The following is a 23,637-nucleotide window of genomic DNA, read 5'->3' as shown; positions in this document are numbered from 1 at the left end:
AGGGGAAAGAATCTCAAGCAGACTCCACACCAAGCGTGGAGCCGAAAGCGGGGTTCATTCAGTCTCACAATCCTGAGATCATGACCTGAGCCCAAACCAAGTCAGATACTCAACCGAGCCACCCCAGACACTTTTTGATTTTGTTAATAATATTTTCTTTTCTCTAGTCTACCTTATTCTAAGAATAGGATATGTGTAATACATATAACATACAAAATATGTTTATGTTACCAGTAAGGCCTCTGGCCAACAGTAGCCTATTAATAGTTAAGTTTTGGGGGAATTCAAATGTTACACGTGGATTTTGACTGCATGGGGTCAGAGTCCCTAACCCCTGCATTATTCAAGCAAGAATCAACTGTACTTGTGAATTTTTTATTTGACCATATGAGGTACAAGATAATGATAACTTACTAACTTCTTGTCATTCCGAAAAGAAGAATTAGGGGTTTTTTCTTAATTGTGTTTAATTTTCTCTAGCTTCTTATTTACCATATATATAATTGTCATTTTCCATTTTAAATCTATGTGGAGTCCTCTGTCAGCCTCTAGTTTCTAATAAGTGTTTTGTACTTTTAATTTGCCTGCCTTTTACTATGACCTAACAGGATTTCTAATTTTATATGCTTTATGTTTACATTTTCCCTCATATCCCTTTTCTCTCTTATGATTGGTAATAAATTATTTTCAAACTCTTGAGTTGTCTAACTCCTTAATTAAACACAGTATTTTTTTAAAAAGATTTTATTTATTTATTTGAGAGAGAGAGAGCACATGAGCAGAGGCAGAGAGAGAGGGAGAAGCAGACTCCCCACTGAGCAGGGAGCCCAACGTGGGGCTCAATCCCAGGACCCTGGGATTGTGACCTGAGCCAAAGGCAGATGCTTAACTGACTGAGCCACCCAGACCCAGGCACCCCCACTGTTTTAAATAGAGTATAGCTAATTTTTTATTTAAAAAATTATAATTTAGAATAATAAATTTTAGATCAATGGAAAAGTATCCTTTGGTTTTTATTCTTTCCTATAAAATTAGTTTTACCCTATGCTTTTCACTTTACTATATGAATAAGTACACTGGTTTATACCTCTTAATTTTACATAATATACCAGTATTTTTGGCTTATCATTCATAGTATATCTTAGTATAGTAGTGAATAAAATTTGCAAGTTAATTTTGAAGTCCATTGTGACTTAGTTTCATTAAATGTCAGTTTTGAGGGTTTTTTTTTTTTTTGCTTGTATTTTTAGGTTTAAGATTAATGGTTTTGTTTAGTATAGACTTGTCTAGTTTTTGCATAGCAATAAGTTATTTTTAGCATTTAAAAATGGAGGAGTACTTATGAACTATTATTAAACATGATTGAAAGCTGACTTTCCTGTACTATACTTACATTAAATTGGCCTTGTGACGTTCAAAACAGAGAATTTTACATTATTTTCTGGACCTTTGTGTAAAATAACAGATAGCAACAATGTAATAATTGACAAAAACTTTGCCTCCTAATTTACTGATACTGCTAGGTTTTATGATATCGATTTACAATGTATGTAGAGAAAAGTATATACATCATAAATGTATAGTTTGATGAATTTTTACAGACTGACTACACCCCTAAAACCAGCACCCAGATCAAGAAACAGAGAAATCCTAGCACCCCAGATGTCCACTCCTGTCGTTTTCCAGTCACTATCCCTCTTCATGGGGAACTGCTCTTCAGACTTTTTTTTTTCCATTAACATTATTTTATTTTTCTTGTTTTTACATTTATTTAAATTCAGTTAATTAACACATAGTGTATTATTAGTTTCAGAGGTAGAGTTCAGTGATTCATCAGTCTATTTTTTCTTTAAGATTTTATTTATTTATTTTTTAGAGAGAACCTGAGAATGGGGAGGGGCAGAGGGAGAGAGAGAATCTCCAGCAGACTCCCTGCTGAGCACGGAGCCCAATGTGGGGCTCCATCTAATGACCCTGAGATCTTGACCTGATCCAAAAACAAGAGTCCAATGCTTAATGGACTAAGCCACCCGGGCTTCCCCTTCTGAGTTCTAAAAATACCATAGATTAGGTTTCCCATTTTTGAACGTAATGTAAGTGGAATAGTCACCTAGAATAGATCTGCCTTCCTTAGCTCAACTTTTTGTGAGAATCATACGTATTATTGATGAAGTTATAATTTGTTCATTTTTATTGTATTATAGTATTTCATTTTGTCAGTGTATGTGTGTATGTATATATATATGTAGAGAGAGAGGTCTGTTCTATTGTTGATGAACATTTGGTGGGTACTTTTCAGCTTCAGGTTATTTGAAATAATGCTATTACAAACATTCTAGTACATGTCTTTAGAAGGATATATGTATGCATTCTTGAAGTGGAATTGCTGGGACATAGAGTGTACATTTATTGTATTATAATAGATATTTGCAAATAGTTTAAGTGGTGTGTCAGTTTATATTCCCACCAATAGGTATGAGAGTTCTGGGTATTCCATATCTTCACTACCACTTGATATTTTCTTTTTCATTTTTACCATTTTTGTGGATCAGTAGTGGTGTTTCATTTCCCTAGTGTGTTTATGTGTTCATTGGCCACTTGTACTCTTTTTTTTAAAGTGTTTGCTCAAGTAATTTGTCCATTTTTCTATTGTGTTTTCTGTTTTTTTGTTACTGATTTATAGGATTCTTTATAGGAGTGTTTATTATTTATATATTGTGAATATTTTCTGCTCTGTTATCTTTTAGTGAATAAAAGTTTTTAGTTTTAACACAGTTCAGTTTATTACTTGTTTTTTCTTTTTTTAAAGATTTATTTATTTGAGAGAGCGAGAATGAGAGAGAGAGAGTACATGAGAGGGGGGAGGGTTAGAGGGAGAAGCAGGCTCCTTGCCGAGCAGGGAGCCTGATGCGGGACTCCATCCCGGGACTCTAGGATCATGACCTGAGCCGAAGGCAGTCGCTTAACCAACTGAGCCACCCAGGCGCCCCTGTTTTTTCTTTTTTTAATGAATGGATCTTTTTTGTGTCCTTTTTTGTGTTTTAGAACCTGTTTCTTTTTCCAAGGTCATGAAGGTGTTTCCCCATGTTTTCTTCTAAAAGCTTTCTTTATTCTTTTATCTTTCATATTTAGGTTTGCTACAGTTAAGTCTTCGGTTGTGGTTTTATTAGAAGTTAGGTCAGGATTCCTCATCTTTCTTAGACTCTGGCTTTACTACCTTGAGCTGATTGAGATGGAGGGATTATTTGGGAAAAGCAGTGTTGTCAGCATAATCCTGATTTATGCAGTGATGAAAATTATTATTAAAAACGCAGTATTTGCCAAGCACTTTATATTTATTAACTTTTAAAATTTTTACAACAGACCTCTGATGTAGGTATAATTTTCTCATTTTATAGATGAGGAAAACTAATCCAAAAAAGGTACAGAACTTCCTCCTGTTCATAGAGTATGTGTTAGAGCCAGACTGGGAACCCATGTTCTGTGACCTAGAGCCTGGTCTGTCTTCATCAGTATTGCCAAACTGTCTCTCAGAGGCATAAGTTATAAATGGGACTTGGTTTTAGAACCTTTTGTATGACTTTATGTCTTTCATAGGAAAGGGCTGTGCTACATTAGGATAGGAAACTTTTTAAAAAAGTTGGCACAGGCATCTAAGCTAGATGTGCATCTGGTATTAACACATTGAGCCCTATGAATACTGGGTAAGCTAATGGCTATGAACATTTGCATGGCTCCATTGCTGGCCATTCGCATGGGATTTATATGTTATAGCCATTGCCAGCAGACTAATTCATTTATTTTGTCATATTTTTAAAAAACAATTATTGATTGGGACTTGAAATCTTCTTGCTGTATGTTCTTTTGATTGTGGAATTCCATTTTATCTACTTGTTTTTAGTCAGTTTAATAATTTTTTTTTTTTTTTTGCCCAGGTGTTAAGTGGGATAATAAAGATCTTTCATCCTCTTCACAAAAATCATAATAATATGATATTCATGAAATGCTTCAAATTTCTTGAGAGAATATAGTCTCAGTCATTTTTATTCATAATTATTAATAATGAAAGCATACTTAATATTATTAAAAGCTTATCTTCAGTCTAGAAGGGAAGAGGATTAAACAAACTCTCATGGCTTGTAAGAAATGTGTAAAATTCATCCCTTACTCCCTTTAGGCAGATCTGTATCAGTGTCTTGCCAGGGAACAGAATTTCCCCAGATGGCTCAGATCGAAACTTTAACAAAGGGGCTATTACAGAGGTGTGGCAGTGTTAAGAATAACAAGAGTATAGGGAGGCATCCAGAGACTAGCAATTGTGGAAAGCTTTATCATCCGTAGAATTGAAGAAACAGGTGGAGGAATTACAGTAGTGCTCCCTTATCAAGAGGGAATCTGTTCCAACACCCCCAGTAGATGCCTGAAACCATGGATAGTACTGAATGTTGTATATACTATGTTTTTTCCTAAATATGCATACCTAGGGTAAGTTTAATTTACAAATTAGGCATAGTAAGAGATTAACAACAATAATAATAAAAACTGATAATATTTATAACAATTATAACGATGTACTATAATAAAGTTATATGAATATGGTTTCTCAAAATATCTTATTGTGTGGTACTCACCCTCGTTCTGATGATGTCAGATAAAATGTCTATGTGATGAGATGATGTGAGGGGAATGACATAGCCTATATCATGACCTAGCGTTAGGCTACTATTAACTTTCTGACGGTATGTCAGAAGGAGGATCATCTGCTTCTGGACCACAGTTGACTGTGGTAACTGAGACCACAGAAAGCGAAATTGTGGGTAAGAGTGGGGGGCTATTGTATTGTGAGGACCCAGTGAGAGCCTGAAATACCAATGAGGGGGAATCTGATAATAGCTATAGTTGAGGATACATGGCTACTGCAAAGATGTGCTGAAGCAAAGTGGGAGCAGGAAATATCCTCACCTCCAGAATCCTGCCTGTTTCCCAGTGATGGAGCCCAACCTAAAGCTGATAGGCAAGAAAGCCAGTCTGCAAGAATTGGTCTCCTGAGGCTCAGAATAGTGCAAAGAATGGTGGAGAATATATTTGGATTGTTAAATGGAGACAATCAGAATGTCCATCTAGTAAAGGTATTTTATAATACTATGGAAAGGAGGATTAAAATATACCGTAGGCCAGCAGTTCTCAAACTTTTTGGCTTTAGGACACCCTTACAACAAACGTTTTTGTTCATGTGGGTTATATTGATATATATTGCATTTGAAATTAAAACAAAAATGTAAAATATTTACTTAATGTAGAAATAACAATCCATTACATATTAATATGAATAGCATTTAAAGATTGAAAATTGCATTTTCCAGGATAAAGCTAAAAATAGTGAGAAGAGTGGTATTTTACATTTTTGTAGGTTTAATATCTACTTAATAGAAGACAAGTAGGTTCTCATATCTCCTTCTACGTATAATCAGTTGTAATATGTTGTTTGCTTGAACTAAATGAAGAAAATCCAGCTTCAGATATGTTGGAAAAGGGAGAACCTTGTAGACTCTGAATAGATCTTAGAAACTACAAGAGTTGTCAGAGCCTCTTACTAGCCTTCATTAATTTTCTTCAGAGCACACTTCTGTACTAGTCAGGTGTATGCATGAGTAGTTGTTGTAGGAGACGTGATTTTGAACCACACTGTATCTGTGTCTGTGACACCAAACTCTTCTGATCTGGCTTGTCAGTATTTGGTTAAGTGTAGTATAGTCATTGCCTTATCTGTCTGTGTAAACACATCCAATCGTGAGATATGGGCTCATTTGAGCCATCTGGACAAGCTCTTTCCATGTTCTCTTTTCTCTTGGAAAACATAATGGTAAGTATTTTTGACATTCTTAATTTCATTTTTATTTATTTGATTAATACTGTGTTTGATGATCTTCACATTAATAAAAAAAAGACTACCAAAAGTCATTAGGAAATTGCATTTTTTTCTCACACTGGGGAATTTTGGCTTTAGAGGATCCAAATCATTCCAAAATAGAGTTCTTGAAAGGCCTGAATCTGTTGTTTTTTTTTTTTTAAACAACCATTTTTATTATATTACCTCTTTTTATTATATTACTTCTTTTTCCTAGTGACTAGAGTTTCTTGATGATTTTTTCCTTTGCTTATTAACCCAGGACTTATTCAGGTCTTTGTTATCATTTTCATATGTTGAGCATATGTGGTCTCTTTAGAATTTAACAAATTCATACAATTAAACATAAACCAAATATAATAACATTCATAAAATTGTTGCAAATGTAAACTTGTTGCATGTGTTTATTTGTCTCATGTTTTAATGAAATTGTATCGTGTGGAGACATTTCCACATCTCAGCAATATTTGAGATTATCAATATGAAAAGTTCTTGTTATTGATGACATGCAGAAACTGTCACAAAAATAAATCAGTTTTACATGGGATTAGTTTCTAATTAAGGCAAATTTACTGTTTTATTGTAATAGCTTTTTTTTCCTAATGAAGATTAATGAAATACTTTTCTTCTTCCCCAAAGGAGCTACTGCTTTCTGGCATGCCAGAAATTGATGTGAGCGATTGGATAAGAAATACAGAATACACAAGTGGCTATGAAAGAGAAGATCCAGTTATTCAGGTAAAATCTCTCCAGAGCTTAGAATGAAGTTAAGTTTGCCATTTAATTTTATAAGCTTTTCAGCACTATTGGATGAAAACCTACATTAATTAACAAAGTGAAATTTTCCCCTAAATTCTTCTCCTGGGAATATTGCATATGAAAGCTTTGTATGAAAGCATTTTTGATAAATGAGTTTCATAGAATAAAATATGTTTATGAATATTACATATTTCTTGGGTATTAAGAAGTCTACAATTACTCTGTCTACAATTACAGTTTTTTTGTTGTTGTTAGTGGTTCTGGGAAGTTGTGGAAGACATTACTCCAGAGGAGAGAGTTCTTCTCTTGCAGTTTGTTACTGGCAGGTAAGAAGTGTTTTTATGCTAACGTGGAAAGAATTTAATGTGTTGCAGTTTTGATGGCTTAAACAACCAAAATGCATTATTACTTGGAATTGTCAGTTTCCACCTCCCTTTCCATTTTTTAGGTATTAAAGATTTATTTAGCCATTAACGATAAAATCTGTGGTAGTGCTCAAGTGTTTATTTAATGTATATTAATGTATAAAAAAAAAAACTGTTCCAATCAGGACAATCAGCATATATATTGTATTTTATAATTTGGTAATCTTTTCATTCTGTAGGTAAATCAATGGTAGTGCCAAATTTTTAATATTTGTGTGTTGCTGGACACACACACGCACGCATGACATCTATAATATCCGTACTCAGCTGTTTTTCTCCAGTTCTTACCAATTTTTTAAAAGATTTTATTTATTTATTGCGGGGGGCAGAAGGAGAGGAAAAGGATCCCAAGCATACTCTGTGCTGAGTGCAGAGCCTGATGTGGGGCTTGATCCCACAACCCTGACTGTGACCATAACCTGAGCAGAAACCAAGAGTCGGAAGCTTAACAACTGAGCCACCAAAGCGGCCCTCTTACCAGATTTTAAAATTTCAAGATTCATGGCCTAAAAAATAATTTGTGATACCACATATCTTTGAAAAGTCTACTTTTGGACTGATTAAATATCACAGATACTAGGAAACTAGATGATTTTAACCTCCTTTAAGTTACATTTCTGAAAGATGTTTAAAAAAAATCTGATTTTCATTCTTAGCATCTTAGAATTTCATCTGTGCCCTCCTCTTTATGGAAATATAGTTCATTTGTTCCATTATAAATGTACATGGTTCTTCTAGGAAAGTTGGAACACACATAAAATTAAAACAAATAAGGAACACCACTCCCTGCCAGCAATAACTATTATAAACAATTTGTGTATTTACTTGTCTATTTTTTCTATTTTAAAAACATAATTGTGAGTGTATTTCTCTATAAAATATATATGTTATTTATTTATTTATTTATTTATTTTCTAAAGATTTTATTTATTTATTTGACAGAGAGAGACAGTGAGAGAGGGAACACAAGCAGGCAGAGTGGGAGAGGGAGAAGCAGGCTCCCTGCTGAGCAGGGAGCCCGATGCGGGACTCGATCCCAGGACCCTGGGATCATGACCTGAGCCGAAGGCAGACGTTTAACGACTGAGCCACCCAGGCGCCCTAATAAAATATATATGTAATTTAAAGTCCAGTATTTTCTTATCTTAAAAGTAGTCCATAGCCATTATAGAAAATTTGGAAAATGAAGAATATAGATAGAAGAAAATGAAAATTCATTAAGTAATTCCACTATTCAGAGATAATAATTTAACATTTTGCTTTATTTTCTAAGTCCTTTAGCTACATAATTAGAAAAATAGTTGGTATCACACTATAATCTAAATTTAAACAATAAATAAAACATGAATATTCATTCAGGGTACCTGACTAGCTCAGTTGGGAAAGCATAAGACTCTTGATCTTGAGGTTGTAAGTTTGAGCCCCATGTTGGGTGTAGAGATTACTTAAAAATAAAATCTTAAAAAAGAAGAGAGAACATGAATATTCACAGATTATAGGCTAAAGATATGAAAGAAAACCTTGTTTTAGTGTTGTGTTGTTTTTTTTTGGCTTCTTAATGCCAAGAAATACCCAGAGATTTGGGTAATTTAATGAAAAGAATTAAAAATTATATATTCTATGTAGGAGGATTAGACAATTTCAATAAAAAAATCACTTCTAATCTCAAGTGTCTGAGATTCCAGAATTTTTCCCACATACATAAATTTTTTTACTTTCTCTTTTTAAGTTTATTTAAGTAATCTCTACATCCAACCTGGGGCTCAAACTTATGACCTGAACAAGAGTCTCATGCCTCTCCAACTGAGCCAGCCAAGTGCCCTAAATTTCTACTTTTTAAAAACATTGTTCCTCTTTTATAACTTTTGAATTTAGCCACATATTACTAAAAATTGTTCCATTTATAGATCTGATTTTTTCATGGCTACCTATTCTTCAGTTTATGGACCTTCCTTCATTGATATTGTCCTTCATTGCTAAATTTTCCTGCTTATAAATAATGCTAAACAAATAAGGAATTCTTGCACTTATACACTTGTGGGCTAGTTTGATTATTTATATAGCAAAAATTCTTAGGAGGGAAATTTTTGGATACGAAAGTATATAAATTTTTATAACCTGATACATATTGTTCATTTACCCTTCAGAAAGATACCAGTACTCATATCAACAGGGAATGAGAGAGCCTATTCCTTTTACTCCCATCAGTACAGGATGTAATCATTTCTTTTTCTTTTCTTTCTTTTTTTTTTTTTTTGAAGATTTTACTTATTTGAGAGAGAGCATAAGAGACAGCGAGAGCACAAGCAGGGAGGAGGGGCAGAGGGAGAAGCAGGCTTCCTGCCGAGCAGGGAGCCCGATGTGGACTTGATCCCAGGACGCTGGGATCATGACCTGAGCCGAAGGCAGATGCTTAACTGACTGAGCCACCCAGGCGCCCTCATTTCTATTTTTATATAATTTTTTATTTATATAATTCTTATATATTTATTTTTATTTTTATTGCCTGTCTTAATTTTTATGCATTCTATTGTCATTTATTTATTTTTAAAGATTTATTTATTTGAGAGAGAGAGCCAGAGGAGGGGCGGGTGGAGAGGAAGAGGGAGAAGGAGAGAATCCCAAGCTGACTCCCCGCTGAGCATGGAGTCAGACACAGGGCTTGATCTCATGACCCAGAGATCATGACGTGAGCTGAAATCAAGAGCCAGATGCTTAAATGACTGAGCCACCCAGGTGCCCCATTGTCATTTTAAAAAATTCAGTTCTAAATGTTATTTATGTGGGACATTAACTGCAAATAATTTTCCCAGTTTATCATTTGCCTTTTAACTTCATTAAGTTAAATATGCAGATTTCCATGTATTTTCAATTATAAATTTACTTTATAAAATTTATAAAATCAAAGTATTAATTTTGTAAGTTGAGTATCAGTACTTTTCTTTGTGGTTTTTATAAATCCTTGCCCACTCCCAAGATTATATGTTTATCTACATTTTTTTTCTGTTAACTTTTTATAGTTCCTGTTTTTACTTTCCAATTTTTAAGCCATCTGGATTTTATTTTGGTTTATGTATTGAGGTAGGGCTCTTACTATTTTCTAAATGATTTATATCTAAACACCAATTAATAGGTTATTGTATCCCCACCACCATGATTTGGTTGGTATGAGTCTTTTAAAGTGCAGATAACAATTACAATTACTCAAGTTCTCTGGTACTAAAAATGTCTGTTAAGTTGCTGCTCTTGTAGAATAAAAAGCTCTTGTATTAGTAATACAGAGTGCCTCTCCCAGGTCAATCATATAGTCATTGTTAGCAGTACTGAAAAGAATTGCACTGTTTATTATTTAACTGGACATGAAGTGTAGCTTGTGAATCCTTAATTAAACTGAGGTGAGGGATGTGAGTAAAAAATAGAAGCCAAGGAAGCTGAGGGGAACAACACAGAGCTAAGCTTTCCCATCATGCCAAAGAAGCCACCTTTCAACACTTAAGTCTACAGAGCCCTTGTTTTGAATTCAGACTGAGTAAATTTTAAGTCTTTTTAAACCTTAACTTTCGATTAATTAGGCTTAAGTGTAGGTATAGTATTTGCCATTCTGAACTTAGTTTGTATTTTTTTTTTTCAACAGCACTTTCTGGAAAATTCTGATTATCTGTTTATATTTAGATATTAAAATCTGCCTTACTCTGTGTCCATAGTTTAGTTTAGTGCAACCTTACTGAAAAGTCAAATGTGTTCCAGTTATTAGAACCAAGAATCAATGCCAAAAGTAATTTTTAAGTGTTTTATGGTGTAACATTATTTTGTTGGTCTATAAGACCATCTTAATTAAATGACTTACTACGCTATTGTTTCGTTACCCCTTAAGAACAATGAAGATCAGACTTGATGATTTCTTTGTGTATAAAATAGAAGTATGTCTTTTTATTGAGTGTAATTTTACATTGTATAATCCAAGTGTCATAATATTCAACCAAAGACCATTTCATTTATTTTTCTCATACATACTTAAGCTTGATGAGCCATGATCTTAAGATTCACTGATTATTCAAGTACGGAGCCGAGTCATATTTGTTTGTAGTTTAGAAGAAGAGGAATAAAGTTTCAGAGATTGTTTGTGAATATCAGTTTACAGTATAATTTTAATTTAGATCTTAAAATTGGGAAATCTTTAGATTTTTAAGCTTATTTTTCAAAATTTGGTGACATGAAAAACATTAGATTGATCATTCAGATGTTGAAATACTGTATTTAATTTGTGTAAGAATCGGTATCAAGTCTCATTTTCTCATCTTATCCTGATAAAGTGGTGTACTTACTTTTAAATTCTACCTCTACAGGAAATTCAGAACGGCTTGGCTTTTTATCCCTTTTCATTTTTGGTTGCCTTTTTAATAGGCATAGACTAATGTTGAATTTTATTTCAGTTTACACACATGTCCAGATCTTCTTTAGCTATTCTTTTGCCCTAGGTAGGAATTGCTCATGCAATTAGTGTTTATTAACAAGACTTTTAATATTCACTTGGATTTCTAAGGTAAGTTCAGGCATTTCATCAGTAAAGCATTTAAGAGCAACCAAACAACTTCCCAGCTATAAAAGAAAACTGCTCTTTTTTAGAGATTTATTTATATTGGATTGTTATTTTTTTCCCCTGTGAATGTGTAGATATCATTTATGATTTTATATTTTTTAAAGATTTATTTATTTATTTGACAGAGACACTGCGAGAGAGGGAACACAAGCAGGGGGAGCGGGAGAGGGAGAAGCAGGCTTCTTTCCGAGCAGGGAGCCCGATGTGGGACTCGATCCCAGGACCCCGGGATCATGACCTGAGCTGAAGGCAGATGCTTAACGACTGAGCCACCCAAGCTCCCATCATTTATAATTTTAAACAGAAAATTTTGGTCCATTTTTCCACAGTTTTTATAGTGTATGTGGCAGAAAGTACATAACATTTAACGTTTTAACCATTTTTAAGTACAGTTCTGTGACATTAAGCACATCCACATTGTTGTGCAACCATCACCGCTATCCAGCTCCCAAACCTTTTTATCTTCTGCAGCTGAAACTCTACCAATTAAACACTAACTCTTCATACTCCCTCCCCCCAGCCCTAGGCAACCAGCATTCTATTTTCTGTCTCTATGAATTTGACTACTCTAGGTACTTCATATAAATGGAACCATACATCATTTGTCATTTTGTGACTGGCTTATTTCACTCAGCCTAGTGTCCTCAAGGTTCATCCACATTATAGCATATGTCAGAATTTCTTTCCTTTTTTAAGGATAAATAATAATCCACTCTATGTATATACCACATTTTGCTTATTCCTTCATCCATGTATGATCACTTGAGTTGCTTCTGCCTTTTGGCTTTTGTGGATAATGCTGCTATGAACATGGATGTACAAATAATCTTTTTTAGTCTCTGTTTTCAATTCTTTGGGCTATATACTCTAATTCTGTGTTTGTTTTTTGAGAAACAGCCATACAGTTTTCCACAGCTGATGTAAATTTTACATTCCCACCAGCAATGCATAAGCGTTCCAGTTTCTACATATCCTTTCCAATACTTACTGTGTTCTGTTTTTTTTTTTGTTTGTTTGTTTTTTGTTTTTTTAATTTTTGTATTTTTTCTTTAAAATGGTCATCCTAGGGGTGCCTGGGTGGCTCAGTCGGTTAAGCATCCAACGTGATTTTGGCTCAGGTCATGATCTCAGGGTTGTGAGATTGAGAGCCCATGTTGGACTCCATGCTCAGCGGGGAGTGCGCTTGAGATTCTCTCTTCCTCTCCCTTTCCCTCTCCCCCTGCACACACTGTCTCCATTGAATGTTAGGACTGTAGTTGAAAATCATTTGGCCATATATGCAAGAATTTATTTGGGATATTCTATTCCATTTCTGTATATCTGTCTTTATGCCAGTGCTACATTGTTCTCATAACCATAGCTTTGTAGTTTAAGTTTTGAAATCAGGAACTGTGAAACCTCTAACTTTATTCTTCTTTTTTCAAGATTGTTTTGGCTATTTAAGGTTCAACAGTTGTTTTTTTTGTTTTTTTTTTTAAATGAACTGAAATATGCTTTGTACTAAGAATGCTATGTTAGAAGACATTTCTAATACTAGTCAGACTTCTGAGTATACCTTTAGTACCTATACATTAAATTTTTTTTTTTTTTTTTTTTTTTGGTCATCATTCTTATTTAAAAAACACCATAGCATCTCAGTTTAAAAACAAAATGTTTTACAGGATCAGTTTGTTTAATCATGATACATACAAAAGCTAATTTGAAATAATGTCTTTCAAATGTGAACAATAGAATTTAGGAAGTTGCAATTATATTCTCTGTAGCCATGTACCCAAGATTAAATTTTCTAGTACTCTTTATGCATTTTGTTGGGGTTTTCGAATTTGAATGTGGTCTTGTCATGTTTATGTTAGGTGACATTAAAAAAGAAATACATCTGATATTGTGAATCTTTGGAACAGAAATACAAAGAATATTCTAGTTTTCCCACAGTGAAAAAACAAAACAAAAACCCTGTGACCTGTTGGGGAGGAAAAATTTTCCTTTTAAAGTTATTCTTCTTGGTCTAAGAATTAAATTCACATGGACAGATTAACAGGTAGAAAACAAATTTAATCCATATGTTTTGGAGCTTATAGAAATATGAGTCTCAGAGAAGTGACCAAAGTAAGCAGGGTTTACACCTTTTAGACAAAGAGACAATACATTTTTGAAGAATTGAAAAGACAAAGAAGTTTATGCTTAGGATAGTAAATTGGTGAAGAAGTAATGAGGTTTGTTTCTATAGCCTTCTCAGCCCTGAATTCCCTATCTCTGGTCATAGGATGTTTCTTTACCTTCTGGTACAGGGAGAGTACCTTTCACATGGGAGATTTATTTCCTGCTTTCAAGGAGACAGAGGAAGGTTAAAGTGTCCTTTTTGCACTGGTTGTTTTTAAGTAACTTTAATTTGAAATAATTAGTATGCCTAAGTGGCATATTTGGGGATGGCCTGCCCTGAACCCCATCAGACCCTAGATATTTTTCACATGTAGGAAATTGTTTGGATTATGTCTACGAGCCTCTATATTGCTTGAATTAATCAAGCAAACATTCATGTATTTGGCAGATATCTAATGAATGAATGTTAGATGCCAGTCATTTTGCTAACCCCAGGGGTACAAATACAGATATGACACACATTTAGGTCCTCAAATTAGTCCCAGTTGAGTAGGGAGAGACACATAGAAGAAAACAATTGTACATGCAGTATGCTATGTGCAATAATAGAGGTATGTGCAATGGCCAATTGAAAGCATAGTATGGCTTATAGAAATGTGGAGGAGAGGAACACCTGGGTGGCTCAGTCGGTTAAGCGGCTGCCTTCGGCCCAGGTCATGATCCCAGGGTCCTGGGATCGAGTCCCACATCGGGCTCCTTGCTCAGCAGGGAACCTGCTTCTCCCTCTCTCTCCCTCTGCTTGTGCTCTCTCTCCCTCTGCTTGTGCTCTCTCTGTCAAATAAATAAAATCTTAAAAAAAAAAGAAAAAAAAAAAAGTGTGGAGGAGAGTCTCCATGGAAGCTTGCTAACTGGCCACAAAGTATCTTTTAATAATGAGCTGGAGTTTTGCAGAACCAAAAATGTCACCTTGTCAGTGCCCTAGAGTTGAATATATTTTATCTATCACAAAGATTTTTGTTTCATGATTACAACTTACTAAGATATGAACTCTTAGTTCCAGGGTCCCACATGGTGGATTTGCTAATATCATGGGTGGAAGTGGATTGCAGAACTTTACAATTGCTGCTGTGCCATATACCCCAAATCTCCTACCAACTTCAAGCACATGGTATGTTAAATTGTTTATTTAAATGCATTGTGAAGTGTCTTGATTAATTTTGAAAGATTAAAGGTCTGACGACTGCTGCATTGAGAGGAAAACCTCAACAGTAACCTGTTTGCAGCATTTTGGAATCACTGATAAATAAGTAGCAACATAATCCCTTGCCTGTCCCTTTTTTGGTAGGGAAAATATTTGAGGAAACTACCTATAATTTAATTGAATGTAGTTCAAGTATCACTGAAGTTATACTGTCATAAGTATCACTGAGTTACACCATCACTTCAAACTAAATTCCCTTATTGCTTATTTATTTTAGGCTGAAAGGAACTTATTTTATTCCACTACATTTGCATGCTAAAGGAAACTGCAATGCAGCAGTTTTTTGTTTTTTTTTTTCTTTTTAAATACTACTTCAGGGTTTTCCAATTTGAATGCAAATTTGAGAGGGTGGTTTTATGTTAATTTTGAGTAGTGTTTTCACTGCTAGACAAAACAATCAGAAATTTCATAGATTTCCCATTTAATGGTGGTATATTTGTCTTTTAAAGCATCAACATGCTCAAGTTACCTGAATACCCAAGTAAAGAAATACTCAAGGACAGACTTCTTGTGGCATTACATTGTGGCAGCTATGGTTACACAATGGCATAAAGAAGTCTGGGAAATTCATCTGATTACTGATGCGCAACTCAAGAGTGGCAGAAATAATTTAGGAAACTGTCAACAGGAAAGGAGCCTAAATGCAGCCCATAGGCGGCAGGGCTGATGTTTAAAATTCATAAAGGGGATCATGCTTTCTCCCCTACCTTCCATGTTTTCTGTTTGTGATACAGTTAGAAAATATAAAATCACAGTATTCTTCAATTTAAAAAATGCTAATTGAAAGTAGTAGAAATTGTCCTTTTTCATATTTCTTTACTCTTACCCAAGATTGTGTTAAGGCAAAATCTTATTCTACATTCCACCTCCACTGTGTAACTGTCTTGTTAAAAAGGTGTTTTCTCTTTATTTTCTCTATATTAAATTATATTAGGACACCCAGCCTGGTATGTTCTGTTGCATGTAAAGTGCCGTTTATATTTTGGAAAACTATTGTATAGAATGGATTAATTTAGATTGTGTATAAAAGCCACAAATATGTATTTTCCCATATTGAATCTATATTGCAATGATGTTTTTTAGCTTTTTAATATTTTAATATATAAGGTAAAGTTTAGACTGATGTGACTAACAGCTGATGAAATGACATTTAATTTATATATTAAAGCTTATATTGTATGAATTATTTGCATCTTTCAGTGGTCAGTTTTCCATATATGTATTGTGGTCTCAAAGTTTTTCTTATGCCTTATTTTAATTTATATTTTAGGTAAAATTAAATGTAATATTTTAACACAATCTTTTTATTACTTTTGTTTTATCTGTGAGTTCTGATAACACATTTGAAGAAGTAATCCAATGTGCACATTACAATTTAAATATGTAATTTTTTATTCTTGTTTATTTTTCATGATTAGAATGTTGAGATAAATGACATGTGCCTAATGTAGAGCTTTGGGTTTTTAAATTTTTGGGTGACCTAATCAGTTTTCTTTTGAAAGGACACACTTGAGTTGTTACAGTATACCTTTTAAGGGGAAGTAGGAACACTCACTTATTTAGAAGTGCTAACAGAGGAACTTGTAATGTCTAGGACTTTGCCTTTGGAAACTAAAAGTACACACAGTGGCATCAATGTTGGTAAAATGATTCATGCAGATTTTTTCCTATGAGTAGCTTTCATATTTTCAATATATATTGAAAGCTTTGTTGCATTATAAAGCTTCTTTAATACATGTCTTTTGGTCTTCTTTTGTTATTGCGTATATCTATATTTATATTTATATATTATATATCATATATTTACTTATATAGAATATGTATTTATATTTATATATTATGTATAAAAATTTCTGAACAAATTAATATTAAAACTAGGAATTCTTTAAAAATGACAGCTTTAAAATTAAGACTCATGCATATTTACAATAAATGAAGCTAATAGTTTTTAAAATTTGATTTTCAAAATTCATTTGTATAAGAGATTGTTGCCTTCTGAATTTTCAGATAGGTAACTGACCTCATATATTGCTTATAATTTTAATGTTTACAAACATTTCTGTTTATAATCGTGCAGTGCATTGGGCTTTGTCAGATTGGTCCTTTTGCAAGTATTTATATAGAAGAGATAATAAAATATTAAAAATTTCATGGTATTTTACCCCTGAATTTGAATATTTTTTGATACAGATTTAGCAACTTCAGGGTTTATTTTTTATGTTGTCTTTATTTAACTATAAGCATGTAGTTAATATATTTTTTATAGATTAAAAATACTATTTAAGTGAGAGGCAACAAGTCTTTTTAATATACTCTATTCCCACAATTTCTTCTGTAGGTAGATGGATATGTTGAATGCAAAGTAGTACAGAAAAATGACTAGAGATTTTTATCCCCTTTGGGTAAAAGATTACGCTCATAGGAAAATGACTCTGCCCTTAAAACATGTAGTGATTCCATATAATGGAGAAAACAGGAACGCAGCACTCTAAAGGAATAAAAGTATAGGGCAAAGGACCATAATGTAGGAAACATTAATAAAAACATCGGGGCAAGAGTAGATTAAATTGTTCCCATAGTTTGAGGGAATAGTGACGATGTAGTTCATAAAATCTTCTAGTTTGTCCAGAAATAAAATGAATCTTAAGGAAATCCCAGCTTTAAAACCGTATGCTAAACGCAGCCTACAGCCGTGACAGTCTTTGTTGGTTGGATATGGGGGCAGAAATGAAAGCTTTAAAGTGTAGGTCACAATTTGGAGGCCCAGTAGATGATTTCCACTCACAGTTTTGTTTGTCGTGCCAATTCTAAAAATCTAAAATGAGTTGTCAACATTTAAAAAATCTGTAGGTTTCGGGCACCTGGGTGGCTCAGTTGGTTAAGCGACTGCCTTCGGCTCAGGTCATGATCTTGGAGTCCCTGGATCGAGTCCCGCATCGGGGCTCCCTGCTCGGCAGGGCGTCTGCTTCTCCCTCTGACCCTCCCCTCTCTCATGTGCTCTCTCTCATTCTCTCTCTCTCAAATAAATAAATAAAATCTTTAAAAAAAAAAATCTGTAGGTTTCATGCAGAAGTCTAGATTTTAGGCTTTTGAGAGATCAAGACACTAACAGTATTGGGCACTGATTCCTAGAAGGCATAGTTGGCTGCAATTGAGGAGAAGCCACTTCTTTCAGTGACTGAATATTCATGCTCTTCAGTCTACTGTCTTCTTACCCCATCCTGCTTCCCTCATTTGTGTTAGCTTCTTGGCTAATGACAGCATTGGAATATGCTTTAAAGAATCTGTATTGATCAGAAATGTTACCCTGGAGTATAAATTGGTACAAATTCTTTGGAAGGCAATTTGGCAATGTCAGATTTTTTTTAAATGTACACATACTCTTTGACTCAACAATTCTAAGAATTTATTTTATGGATAATCTTGTTCATGTACATAAAGATATTTGTACAAGTATGTTCCCTGAAGTCTTGTTTGTTATAGAGAGAAACTGGAAATAATTTAAATGTCTATCAGTAAGGGGTTACAAATAAATTACAGCCATGAGTAGAATATTAAATAGTATTTACAAAGAATAAAATGGATTTATACATACTGATACATAAATGTTTCTGAAGTATGTTAAGTGAAATAAAGTTATAGAAGAGTGATTAGTGTATAAATACAATATACGTGGGGCACTTCTACGCAAGACTGATTTCTGGGCCATGGATTACTGCTATATGTGGGAAAGTGTTGTAGGATGGGATGAAGACTTTTTCGTTATATAACCTTTTCTTCCTGTTTGTCAAAATCCCATGTCTGTGTTATTTTCTATGTGATTCATGTAAAAAGAAACACTGGTCTCTTTAATCAAGGGAAGTAAGCATCAGTAATAGGTTTTATTGGATCTATAAAAATGGCATAGCAGTAGCAATAAGCAATATTTTCATAACCACAAAACTTAGTATTTTATAATGTGGTTAACTGAAAATAAGTCTCTCTCAGTCCTTCCAGCAGCAGTGGCAGTGGCCCTCCTCTCTTCTGGCTCTCCTTTGTTATCTCCGTTTCGCTTTCAGAAACATGGCCTCTGAAATGGCAGTCTCTGATTGCATTTTCAAGGTGTTCAGTGACATGAGGGTAAGTGCATAAGTCCTCAACACCAGAGGAGCTGAGAAGTGCAAGGAGGCAGTACTCCTCTGTCTAAGCCAGGACAAGAAGAAGATCCTACCTGGAGCAGGGCAAGGAGATCCTGGTAGGGGATGTGGGCCAGACTGTAGACCACCCCTGTGCCACCTTCGTCAAGAGGCTACCAGACAAGGCCTGCCACTGTGCCCTTTATGACACAACCTATGAGACCAAGGAGACCCAAGAAGGAAGACCTGGTGTTTATTTTCTGGGCACCTGAGTCCGCACCCCTTAAGAGCAGAATGATCCATGCCAGCTCCAAGGACGCCATCATGAAGAGCTGATGGAGATCAAGTGTGAATTACAAGCAAACTGCTACGAGGAGTCAAGGACCGCTGCACCCTGGCAGAGAAGCTGGGGGGCAGTGCCATTATTTCCCTGGAGGGCAAGCCTTTGTGAGCCCCCTCCAGCCCCCTGCCTGGAGCATCTGGCAGCCCCAGACCTGCTCATCGGGGTTGCAGGCTGCCCCCTTCCTGTCAAACCCAAGGGGCTAGGGGGATCCCAGCAGGGGGAGGGCAATCCCTTCACCCCAGTTGACAAACGGCCCCCTGGTCCCCAGACCTTCCTCCTCCCTCCATCCCTGACGGTTCTAGCCTTCCCAAACCACTTTTGATCTGATTCCTCTTGGGTTGAAGCAGACCAAGTCCCCCCACCCTCCCCAGGCACCCCAGTTTGGTGGGGGGGGGGGGGCTGTATGTTTTTATGACACTCCAATTCCCCACCTGTTCCTTTTCCTATGCTGGTAACTTCTAACTTCAGTAGTGACTCTGTGCTTGTCTGTTTTGTTCTGTGCATAAATGGAATGTTGTGGAGATGACCCCTCCTTGCCCACTTGGTTCCCCTCCCCTTTCCCCCTGGTGGCAGCCACTCATGGAAGCAGGACCAGTAAGGGACCTTCAGTTTAAAAAAACCACACACACACACACACACACACACACACACACAAAATCAAATAAGTCTAATTAAATTCTTGCAAAGTTAAAGGAATGCTCTTTTGCTCACAAAGCTCTATTTCCACATTGCCTGATAATTGGCACTATTTATAGCTCTCTAAAATTCTACTAATTAGAGATTTATTTGAATTTATACTTTTTTCTCTGATTTTTTTTTTTTTTAATTTTAAAAAGATTCTATTTATGTATTTGAGAGAGAGCCTGAGAGAGAGCGAGCGAGCACGAGCAGGGTGAAAGGCCGAGGGAGAAGCAGACTCCCTGCTAAGCAAGGAGCCCGATGCAGGGCTCTATCCCAGGACCCTGGGACCATGACCTGAGCTGAAGGCAGACGCTTAACCAGACTGAGCCACCCAGGGCCCCCCCCCCGCTTTTTTTTAAATGCTTATTTGATATGGAAAAATCTGGAAAGCATGGATTCATGTATTAACTGGGAAAAAGCCATAAATTACAAGCCTACTACCCAAAAGTTTTATTAGCTTCTAGTCTTAATGCATTTTTTCCATAATTGAGTTCATAAAGAACATAGCATTAAGTATCTTTTTTATTTATTCAGCGTTATATTTTGTATATTTCCTATGTCATTACAACTAACTTTTAAACATTTTTTTAAATTTTGGCATAATCTATTGTATGAACGTATCATTTATTTGAACATGTCTCTAAAGTTTTTAACAGATTTCTAATATTTTTCTTTTATAAGTAACAGATGGTCTCTTTCAACACTAGTTATAGTTTAAGAGTGGTAACATTTTCTGGGTTATTTGTTGAAATGTCTATCAATTGCTCCATGGTTGTAGAATTACTATTTGAAGGTTCAAGGAAGGGCTGTTGAAACTTAAGGTAGGTAGGACTGGACAGCATTGTTCCAGCAGCCCAGTTAGAGCTGTATGCCTTACCCGAGTGTAAAAAAGGTTAGAGGTAGAAGGGTGTGACAAAGGTAAATCAATTTTAATCATTGCTTACTTGAGTCTTCTTTCCAAGAGCAGGGGAGGAAACTCATCTACATGACACAAACCCCATTCTCAGGACCCAGAATTTGAGCGTTTAATATTGTTACATAGTCCAGCTAAGTCAACATTTATACTCTCATGGCTAAACTACAAATCTAGCTTCCATTTACAAAGTTTTCCAAAAATGGACTTAAGCTTTTGGAATGTAACCCTTTCATCGATTGCAAAATGTATAACAGCTGCCTCTGTGAGTGGGTTTTTAGCTAAAAGTAAAATTTTGGCTATTTTCAGCACGATTTAGGCATATTAACATGTATTAGTAGTCACTGTTTTTCTCATATGAAACAAACTCCTCTGTCCCTGTGCACATCCACAGTGGTTAGGTAACAGAATTTACTTTTAAAGTTAACTAGTAACAAATCTCAATTTTACACTTTAGCTTAAGCTATTTTAATGTAGAGAGATTTCTGTTAGAATGTCCTTTGTGAAATTCTTAGGTCCTGGGTTATGGTTACTTGCCTACTGATCTGGTATAAATGGCACAAATGCATTTATTTCATTTATAATAAGTCCTCTCGTTTTACAGATGAGAAAATTGTGGAGATCAGAGAGGTGGTGACTTGCTTCAGGCTTCGGGGCTACTTTAGTACTAGAATTTAAAACCTAGGTTTTATGATTCTTAGTCCACCAGTTTTTCTTTTACTCCATGCCGTCTCTTTATGACATAACTGCATTATAAAAAGACTCTCTTAGAAAAACACCTGCAGCCTATTAACAGTCATGTAAGACAAGCCTGTTGGGAAACTATAACTTAATAAGCTGATAGTTAAGGGTGATTAATAGGACTATATTTCTTCTCTCCCACTGTGCCACAATAAGCAAGGGTGGGTATTTTACCATTTCAAGATGAAAAAGAACAGCTGTATTGTCAGATCATAGATCATGGGTAGTCATTAAGTTTTATTATCTTTATAAAAATGTTCAATTTCAAGCACACTTGGTGCTTGGAAATATGTTATGAATCTAATGTTGCAATACCATTAAAACTATAAACTGAGAATATATTGACTATTAGTGTATGCTTGTGTGAATTGAATTAGCTTGAGTGAAATGGAGGGCGAGTCATCCTAGGTGAGTGCTGGATATACAGTTAGCAGAGACAACTTTCCGAATGAATTCAACAAATTCCCCTTAATTGTATTCAACACTGGTTTAGGGACTGGGTCACAGTCTTTACCCTCAAAGGAAATAAAATTCATTTGGGCAGATGGAAAGCATATTTTGAAACGGTGCAGTATAGCATATGATTAAGTGTAAAAACCAGCACAGAAATGTATTAGTGTAGGGGAAGAAGGGATTAACATAAACTGAATATCCAAGGAACTTCAAATATTTGGCCTGAATTATTAAATTGCTCTCTAGATTAGAAGAGAAATAAATTGATCACCCTGTTGACTGAACAAATGACTGAAAATCAAGTTAAAAATGATAAACTTAATAAGGCTAATGTGTAGCAGTCACTGCGTTCTCAGATTTTTTTTTTTTTTTTTTTAAAGATTTTATTTATTTGACAGGGAATACAAGCAGGGACCTGAGCAGGGAGCCCGATGTGGGGCTCGATCCCAGGACACTGGGATCATGACCTGAGCTGAAGGCAGATGCTTAACGACTGAGCCACCCAGGTGCCCCATGTTCTCAGATTTTTAATTAGTGAATTACTAGCTTGCTCAGTTCTAGATTCTGGTCATTCCTTGAGAATTCTGATCTAGTTTTCATAATTTGGAGACTATTATGTCCACATACCAACTATATTTGAAGATGGCCCTATATTTTTCTCGGCAGAGTGGCAATATCTGATTCTTTCTGAGAGCTTACTGGAAGAGTGGGGAGGAGTGCCTAACTTAAGGTGGTGCCTGCACAGTATTCTCTAATACAATATTTCTCTTTTCCTAATATCTAGGAATAGAGAAAAAAAGTAAAATTGATACTCAAATTCCAAAATTCCATATGAGTGGCCTACGTGACACCTTCACTTAAATATTTATTAAGAATCTGAAACCTTAAATATACCCAGAGAGGATCTCTTGTTTTTCCCACTGTCTCCCTGCCACCTGTCGCCCCATCCCAATCTTTCCTGTCTCAGCAAATGGGCACCACCATCTACTTCATTGCTCTTAGCTGAAGACCAAGAAGTCATCCTTTATTCTTTTCCCTTTTCTTATCTTCTACATCCAACCCATCACAACTCTTGTTGAGTTTACCTGTTCCGTATACTTTAGTCAGCTTCTATTGCCCTGGACGAGAGTGGTCTAACACAAAGGGAGGCAGTAGAGCAGACCTTGCCCGGATTTGAATTCTAGCTTTCCTACTATTAGCTGAGCTGAGCTGGGGAGGTGAGCTGAGCTTCAGATGTTAGAGTAGCTGATTAATGCAACAAGCCAAAAATGAAAGAGTTAAGCCTTTAATCACCTGCAGGGATGGTTATATATAAGAGTCTAAAATGAGAAGGCACTG

The 23,637-nt window shown here is 35.3% G+C and overlaps 1 protein-coding gene and 1 pseudogene across 6 annotated transcripts in view; both read left to right on the top strand.

The window, feature by feature from the left end:
- The window catches only part of HACE1 (HECT domain and ankyrin repeat containing E3 ubiquitin protein ligase 1), a 98,646-nt gene extending 82,294 nt beyond the window's left edge, over window positions 1-16,352 (top strand). For all 6 annotated transcript variants that reach the window (XM_034991673.1, XM_034991670.1, XM_034991674.1 and 3 more), the window contains 4 exons: window positions 6,548-6,646; window positions 6,923-6,993; window positions 14,847-14,960; window positions 15,503-16,352. In XM_034991673.1, coding sequence (XP_034847564.1) covers window positions 6,548-6,646; window positions 6,923-6,993; window positions 14,847-14,960; window positions 15,503-15,605 — 387 coding nt within the window. In that variant the 3' untranslated portion in view covers window positions 15,606-16,352. The remainder of the gene's footprint in view (window positions 1-6,547; window positions 6,647-6,922; window positions 6,994-14,846; window positions 14,961-15,502) is intronic.
- A 1,690-nt stretch (window positions 16,353-18,042) lies between these two features.
- On the top strand, window positions 18,043-20,155 carry LOC118001262 (annotated as a pseudogene).
- The last annotated feature ends 3,482 nt before the right edge of the window (window positions 20,156-23,637 follow it).

This window comes from Mirounga leonina, unplaced genomic scaffold, assembly GCF_011800145.1.
Source record: "Mirounga leonina isolate KUSES-001 unplaced genomic scaffold, KU_Mleo_1.0 Mir_53, whole genome shotgun sequence".
Lineage (NCBI taxonomy): Eukaryota > Metazoa > Chordata > Mammalia > Carnivora > Phocidae > Mirounga > Mirounga leonina.
The sequence above is the reverse complement of the archived record's forward strand: the minus strand, read 5'-3'. Positions and strand labels throughout refer to the sequence as shown.